The sequence below is a fragment of the Arachis ipaensis genome, chromosome B08, assembly GCF_000816755.2.
Source record: "Arachis ipaensis cultivar K30076 chromosome B08, Araip1.1, whole genome shotgun sequence".
Taxonomy (NCBI): domain Eukaryota; kingdom Viridiplantae; phylum Streptophyta; class Magnoliopsida; order Fabales; family Fabaceae; genus Arachis; species Arachis ipaensis.
The window spans coordinates 31,844,153-31,852,577 of record NC_029792.2 but is presented as its reverse complement, the minus strand read 5'-3'; the positions used below and the strand labels follow the sequence as shown (position 1 = coordinate 31,852,577).

The window sequence follows — 8,425 nt, the reverse complement described above, 5'->3', positions numbered from 1 at the left end:
GCGGTGCAGTTTAAGCCGGAGGAGGCGGTGGTGGGCTCGATTCGGATGGATGGGGAGAAGGTTAGGCAGAGAAGTGGTGGTGTTCTTGGGGTTGCTGTTATGCAAGAGGATTTGGATTTGGGGTCACTTAGTGAGAGGTTGAAGAATCATGGTTTTGCTGAGACTAATAGTGGTGGCGGCGGCGGTGGAAATGTGGATGAAGAAGGTGGTGGCAGTGGCAGCATCGGCAGCGGCAGTGGCAGCGGCAGTGGCGGCAGTGGCGGATTTAACCTTGGGTCTATTGGTTATATGGGTAGGCGACAGGTAATAGTTTTTAGTTTTGTTGATTTCATTGATTTGCTATTTTTATGTTTGATTAATTTATAGCTGCTTTAGCTTTGTGTTTCGATGATTTGCTTGTTAGTGGCTGATTGGAGAATGATTAGTGTGCTAATGTTAGGAGAGATTTTAATCTGTTCAAGTTATTGCTTTGCTCCTTTTGACTTTGATTTGGACTATGGGGCTGTTATGTTATTCATCATAGTAGTTGGTCAGGGACCCGGTCATTTGTATGAACCAACGCAATAGATGATTTTACTTTTATGGTTTAGTCTGTGGTTTTATTTATTATGAATTTGTGGTGATTAGTATGATTGATGCCTATAAGATGGTAAAATCTAGTTTTTAGTGGTTTTGGCATGTTTTGAGAAAGCCTATAGAACAAAGAGTACACCATGTGGTGGTTATGGAAATAGTCCAATAGCTAGAAGAAGAGGGAAACCAAGAAAAACGTTGATGGAACTATTGAAAAGGATTATGATTTTTCTTGATTTGACTATAAACATTAGGACAGGATATTCCAGCATCTTGACCTAATCTATAACTTCTCTTAGTAGGACGAGGTTTGGTTGTTGTTGCTCACAGTTTTCTTACGGTATTCATGATGAGTAACGAGCAATGGCATCTTATCAAATTAATAATTTAGTATAGTTACACTAGTCCTACTTTGAGAAAGACAAAAAGTAAGAGTTGAAAGATGATTATCAACTTCATCAGTTATAAAGAATTGCACCCTGATATTTTATTGTAGCACTGGCCTATAAGTTTTCACCCTTTATCCGTTATCCCCAATCAAAAATTTTGAGCGACAGAGATCGCTTTTGGCAATATAAAAGTGGATTTTTACTTATCTATACCCAAAATCAATTAAGCCTCTAGAATTGATTTTGGCAGAAGCAAAAAGTTGTTACTTTCTGTTAGAATCACTTTTAAAAGAACTAGTAAACATAAATGAATTTACCTCAAAATCGACTGTAAGTAAAAATTCTATTGAACTAACTAAAACCATTTCTGCAAAAGCAGACCCAAGCACACTATATGTAGTTAAAATGCTCATAATTTCAATGATCAGTACTCGATTATACTGGTTTGGAATGAATTATTTATTTGCAAAATTGATTATGTTACTTACCAAGATTCCTCATAATTTTAATCTTAATGTTCAGTTGGAGTGGCAACCTGAAAATTGATATACGTATAGGGACATAAACTATAGACTCACGACATAATGCTATTTTGGGAAAATTTCAGGGTAGCACTTGTTAAGCATATTAATGTTTATGCCACTGTTGTACAAAACAAATGATTTTGCAGCTAATTCATTTAGTTGCTTAAGCTATCTTGGAATTTTTCTACTAGTCAATGCTATATTTTCTTTTCTTTTCCCTGGAATTGTTTCCGTTGATTAATAACTATCAATTATTTGAAGTCTTCTCCTATGTTTTATTATCTGGTACTCTCTATGAAAGTTCTTTGTCCTATGATTTCTATGTCATCAACGTTGAGGGTAAAATTTATATGATTTATACTTTGGGGGCAAAATTGAAACTTTTGGCAAATGTTGGGGGCATTTAATATGCTTTTTCCCCTTGTTATATAAGACAATATCAATTGTGCAAACTCTTACTGTTTTTCTGTAAGATTGAACTATTGATTGTGTATTATGGTCAAACTCTCTTCTCTCACTAAGTTGCTTGCCCAAGTTACTTTCTGATTCCAATGAGTGTTTATTTTCTGGAAAATGCAGGGAATCATAAATTTTACGTCAACTTATGATAGTAGGACACAAGAAGTGGACGGGTCTTTAGTTGCAAGGGGGGATTTGTGGAGAGTAGAGGCATCACACGGTGGCTCTACTTCTACATCTGGAAATGGAAATTCATCCCTTTTTCTTGTCCAGCTTGGACCTCTCCTCTTTATTCGCGATTCAACTCTCCTTCTGCCTGTTCATCTGTCAAAGCAACACTTACTTTGGTATGGCTACGACAGAAAGGTTAGTACGAGGATCAGCTATCTAAATTCAACTTACAGGAAAGTAACAATGTTTGTGGAAATGAGTTTTATCTTAGAACAGTATATTTGTGGACATTCTGTTGAAGTTGTGGTTAGCAAAACATATTTCGTCTTGTTCTATTAAAGGAAACCTTATATACTGTATCTTATTCACATGCATTTGATAAATGAGCCCCATTTCCATTTACATGATCAAGTTTCCTGTCCAAGTTAGTGTATAGTTTGCTAGTTAAAATGAGACACATTAATTTGGCATTTTTTGTTTCTGCGATACAGAAGATATCAATATGCCATTTTTGGCAATAGATTTATGACTTTATTTTCCTGTCAAAAGTAACTCCTCCTCACTTGTGAAAATTGCTTAATTATCTTTTGAATTATTTATTTCTATCTTCACGTAGATGGTAGACCCTTCTTCTTTAATATTATGTTACATGATATGATAATTTTTTTATTGTCAGAATGGAATGCATTCTCTTTGTCCAGCAGTGTGGTCAAAACACAGGAGGTGGCTGTTGATGTCCATGCTTTGTTTGAATCCCTTAGCTTGTGTAAGTTGATAGCTTATGATGACTCTTAAGATCGGTCGTTCTGGTTTTCATTTGTGCATTTGTTTTTATGCACTGCTATGTGCTGACTAATATATTATCTTAGTATTCCAGCTTAGTGCTTCGGTTGCTTTATAATTATGTCATCCTCAGGCACAATCTGACAGTTGCTGATATAATCATTCTTGTTTCATCACAATTGTAAATTTCAAATAGAAAAATTTGAAGGTTGACCATAAGCCCATAATTGCATGTATCAATCTTCTATTCAAGATCACTCTGACACTGTCTTGCGTGTGTCAATCATAATTCAACATTTTAATATTTAGATGGAATATTTGACCCTGCCTAGTCGGATAGGCTTTGTTGTCGTTGTTTGCTGTAGTATTTAGGCGGAATAAAACTCCCGGTTGTATAAAATACGAGTGATTTCCTGGGTTAGTATTCTCTCTTCTTCCTTAAATTCCCTATGTTCACATTTCTTTTTCCTTCTATCTTTGCGTCCAGTCATTTGTGGATCTGCAATTTCCTAATGGACAACTAACCTACGTATCCGGTGAGGGTCTTACTACGAGTGCTTTCCTTCCGGTTTGCGGAGGTCTTCTTCAAGCTCAGGGTCAATATCCTGGGGAAATGAGATTCAGCTATTCATGCAAGGTAGAATCCAAGCTGCATTGAAAGCTTAGAATAACTTTTTAAATACACATGGTTCTGTGAGGTCCCAAAATTTTAGTGACCTCACTGATACTCCTATATATGGGAATTGGGAACTAATGTAATACAATGCCTCTTGTTTTTCAGAATAAGTGGGGAACAAGAATTACGCCGATGGTACAATGGCCTGACAAATCATTTTCTTTGGGTGTTGCCCAAGCCTTGGCCTGGAAGAGATCTGGTCTCATTGTGAGGCCAACCGTTCAATTCAGGTAAAGATGTTTCAATCTTGATATATTTCTTATACTTTCCTCTGAGGGATGTTTTGGGATTAATAAGCAAAGGGATTTTCATTTATCTTAAAATAAAGAGGGAAAAAAATTTGAAAGAGAACTCCTTATTGAAAGCCTCGTTCCAGTGAAGTCAAGGCGAAGTGCACTTACTGGTTTTTTATTTTGTTCTACTGGAGTTTAGGGTAGAGATGCCCAAAGTCCTACATCAATTTGTATGGGATGTTTGATGTTGTATTTAAGGATAACAACTAGCTTTTAAGGTGTGGTTCTCTACTTTTTTTAGGTGCTTAACGGTCACCTTTTGATTCTTTACCTTTATTCCCTCCAATGAAACTCGTTGGATAATAAAACAAGAGGTTGATATGTTCTATTCCCCTTTACTCCTTCCCTCTTTAGCCATTGGTTCAAACATGCGCTAAGTTTATTGTGACCATTGGATTCATGAGCTGAGAAAACAAAGGCTTTTTATTTTAGAATGTCGCTTCTATATCTTACGTCTGGTTGCCGTGCACATCCAATACAAGGCTAGCTGATATTTTGGTGTAGTTCATGGTTTTCTGTATATATTAACTTCAATTTTCAATTTTGTTTGTAAATCTCATCTTCCAATTTTCCGGACATGGTCAGTGTGTGTCCCACAGTTGGTGGAAGCAATCCAGGGTTGCGGGCCGAACTCATACATTCTGTTAAAGAGAAGCTCAGCCTAATCTGTGGATGCGCCTTCATGTCATATCCATCTGCATTCGCTTCTGTATCCGTAAGTTGATGGAATGAGAGTTCTTTCTTTATCTGCTATAACTCTTTCCTTGGCTCATTTTTTTTTGTTTTTTTTTTGCATTATCTTTCCAGATTGGAAGATCAAAGTGGAATGGAAATGTTGGGAACTCAGGCGTTGTCTTCAGAGTTGATGCTCCTCTCTCCAATGTGGTATGATTTAGAGAAGTTTAGATGGATAGAATAATCAGGAGATAATTCTCTCTTAACGTGTAGAATTTGGATCTTCTAAATTTTGAATTTCACATTAGAGAATAAAGTTTGATCTCTCACTTTTGAATTGTTTCTCTCTCATATTTTCTTTTAGTTCCACCTATGAAATAAATGGTGAGATCAAACTTTATTTTCTAATTCAAAATTTAGAGGATTAAAATCCGTCGTAGCTTGTATATAACTTTTGAACAAGTCAATGATGTGCAGAGGAGAGTATGAACTTTGAACTTTGAAGCTTTATGTACGACAAACATGGGCTTTGTGCTCTCTTCTCTCCTCTGTCACGGTTGGAATGATTGGATAAACGAAGATGACGGAGGCAGAGTCTCTCATTTGTGTTATGGTCTTTTGTAGATTTAGGGTTTTATGGTTGTTTTTATTATAGTTATAATTTCTGAGGTATCCATTCAACTTAGCGAATGGGTTTTTCCTCCTTGTTTCTAATATTAGGTGTTATTAGAAATAATATAAATAGGAGATAAATATTGTAAATATACAACTATGTGAATTGTAAAGTGTGAATCCTCCGCCCTCTCGGGGGAAATATCTTAACAATTTCTTCTTAAATATGCAACTGTGTGAATTTGACTCCCCCGGAAAATATTTATCGTTCTTATCTCAACAATTTCTTTTTTAATTCCTAGATTTTGCATCTACTTTCCAATGCTCAAAAGTGGTGCTGCATGGCATCATAAATTATTTGTAGAATACATGTAAAAAATATTGAGCTTTTTTAATTTTTTTTATATGAATTTAGTTGATAGTGTCAGTATCAAACAGTTTTATATGTATATTTAATTATGTAATGTTATGTTAGTAAAAGTAATTACATCATCATTCAAAAGAATAAATGAGAGTAGACAAGACTTTAGTGCATTAAAATTAGACTTTTTTATATTTAGTATTAAAAAACCCATGGAGTTTAATTCCCTTTGGGTAAACAAGCTAATACCAAAAGCCCAACAGCTCCAAATAAAAACCTTTAAAAATAAAGCCCTATACTAGTATTAGCAAGGAAAAATTGGATCGATCTAACAAACATAAAAATTGAAGGAAACCCACCCTAAAACAATAATGGACCAAGTGACCAACCATCGAACTGATCTAATAAAGTATTTAATATAGATAATTACCAAAAAAAAAAGTATTCAATATAGATAATACCGTGGCTGAGGCATGTGATGTAGACATGTAGTGACAAAAGTGTTTGCCTCAAACTAAGCCACACCAGGTTCATCCTAGTAGTGGTGGTTAGATTGGTGTGTGTGTTTGTACGATAAAAAAAAAAATATAGATAATGCCAAAAAGAAAAAAGTATTTAAAATATAAATGTCAAAAAAAAAAGTAATTTATAAGTTTGAGTCCAATTTTAGTTCTGAAATTGGCGAATTTCATTGATTTAGTTTTTGAGATTCTAATTGTTTTAATAATTTAGTCTCACAAATTTAAAAAAGTGCATGACATTAATTCTAAGCATATTTTTTGTCACTAGAGCTCAATACTGTAAATGATGTAGCTTAGTTTTTGCCATACTGGAGAGAAAAAAACAATGTCGTTGACGCTAAAAAAAGGTTGAAACAACATCATTTGAGGATTTTAGAATAATAAAACATTATTTTTCAACCCTTTTTTATCACTTTTCGTCTTCTTCTTTTCTTTTGAGCTTTAAAACAAAAAAATTTCTCTATTCCATGGTTGAAAGTAATTAGTGGTTGTTAGAGGGGAAAAAAGTTGCGACTGAATATTGATTTCAAAAAATGTGTATAAACGTGCGTGGAGGTTGAACACAGCTGCAAGGGTTTGTAACTCTGATCATGGAGGTTAGTGACGAATGACAAAAAAATTTATTTGGTGATTTTTTTACCGTGTATATATGTATGGAAATAATATTTCTCTGTTTTCGTTATTCTTTTTTTTGAATTAAAATAAGCTCAACACACTGATGTGGAGCAACGGAAGAAGCAACAAGTACTTAATAAAATACATAAAATTCTTAACTCCCAGCAATGCCATCAACCACCCTAAGGATCACTCATAGTCCATTCGTTGTTGCTCAGAATCGTCTTCCTTATTACGAACTCCACACCTGTTTTCTGATTATTGAAAATCCTAGCATTGCGTTCTACCCAAATGTTCCAAATAACTGCAAAGAACCCCGACAACCATTTTCTTCTTATCTTGTTTCTACTTATGCCTACCGGTCCACCGCTCAAACAGTTCCTTTATGGTTCCAGGAATAGACCACACCTCCCCAAAATACCTCAAACAACTACACCACACCTGCCATGTTAGCTCACATCGGAGAAATAAATGCTCCACCGACTCTACCTCCTTGTTGCATAGAACACAGATATTATCACTGGGCCTAATAACGCCTAGTCTAGTCAATCTCTCTTTGGTATTAACTCTGCCAATAAGTACAAACCACCCAAAAAGCTTAATCCTCGGCGGTACCACTCCTCTCCAAACTGAGCTTGTGAAACTGTAGCTCGTTATCTCCTCCGACAAAGTCTCCGATTGTAGGACCTGCACAACAGATTTGGTAGAAAATACCCATTTACCATCAAACTTCCAAACCAGATTATCCTCTTCACCATCTGACAATTTCACCTGCCGTAGCCGCTCATGAAGTTGGTGGACAAGTTCCAGCTCCCATTGGAACAACTCTCTTCGCCACTGGAAGTTCCATATCCACTCAAGCCCATCCCAAAATCCACAATCCCCTACCTTCGATCCTTGCTGATCCGAAATTGAGAAAAGTCTTGGAAATGTCACCTTCAATGGGCCACCTTGCAGCCAGTTATCTTCCCAAAACAGGGTACTCCTCCCATTCCCTACCTCCATCGCCATGCCCGTAAGCATTTTATCTTTTATCCTTTGCTCTTTAATGTTTAACTGACATATGTCTTTCCATGGCCCACCTTTAACCGGTAACTACTGATTTACTAGCATTACAGTAGGGTTCAGTTTGTTGCAGGAGCATACTATCTTCTTCCACAATGGGCACTCCTCTTTAGAAAATCGCCACCACCACTTGAATAAGAGCGCTGTGTTCCGGATCACCGCATCCCCAACCCCCAAACCCCCAGCCTTTTTCGGTGCCTGAACCAACTCCCACTTCACTAACGGAATACCATCATTTCCATCCCCCTTACACCACATAAATCGCCTTTGCAGAGCAATAAGCTTATCCGCAACTGCCTTTGGCATCTTATACAGACTAAGATAGTATATAGGAAGGCTATTTAGCACTGATTTGATAAGAACAAGCTTACTCGCTTTGGTTAGCACCTTTGCTTTTCAGAGACTGAGTTTCTCTTCCACCTTGTCAATTATCGGTTTCCAAGTCTTCGCTAAACGAGGATTTGCACCCAAAGGAATCCCGAGATACCTTACGGGTAACACCGCTATCCTGCTCACAGTTCACTGATATCAAACTTGACTTCTCAAAATTAATACTCAGCCCCGACATCAACTCAAAGCACCGCAACAGTCTTCGATAATTGAGTATTGTCTCTGTCACCGGGGTGCAAAATAATATCGTATCATCTGCAAATTGTAAGTGCGACAATTCGATATGCTCTCCACCAACCAATAGTGGTTCAATGCGCC

At 36.5% G+C, this 8,425-nt stretch overlaps 2 protein-coding genes across 2 annotated transcripts in view; one reads left to right on the top strand and one right to left on the bottom strand.

Moving 5' to 3' along the window:
• LOC107613522 overlaps positions 1-4,750 on the top strand; it is a gene marked incomplete at its 3' end in the record, with an annotated part of 5,569 nt that extends 819 nt beyond the window's left edge. Inside the window, 7 exon segments of the mRNA XM_021109245.1 lie at positions 1-303; positions 2,066-2,311; positions 2,793-2,882; positions 3,387-3,536; positions 3,681-3,805; positions 4,454-4,583; positions 4,676-4,750. Coding sequence (XP_020964904.1) covers positions 1-303; positions 2,066-2,311; positions 2,793-2,882; positions 3,387-3,536; positions 3,681-3,805; positions 4,454-4,583; positions 4,676-4,750 — 1,119 coding nt within the window.
• LOC107610874 lies at positions 6,998-7,663 on the bottom strand. Its single transcript, XM_016312859.1, has one exon. It carries the CDS (start codon positions 7,661-7,663, stop codon positions 6,998-7,000), a length of 666 nt encoding a protein of 221 aa, XP_016168345.1.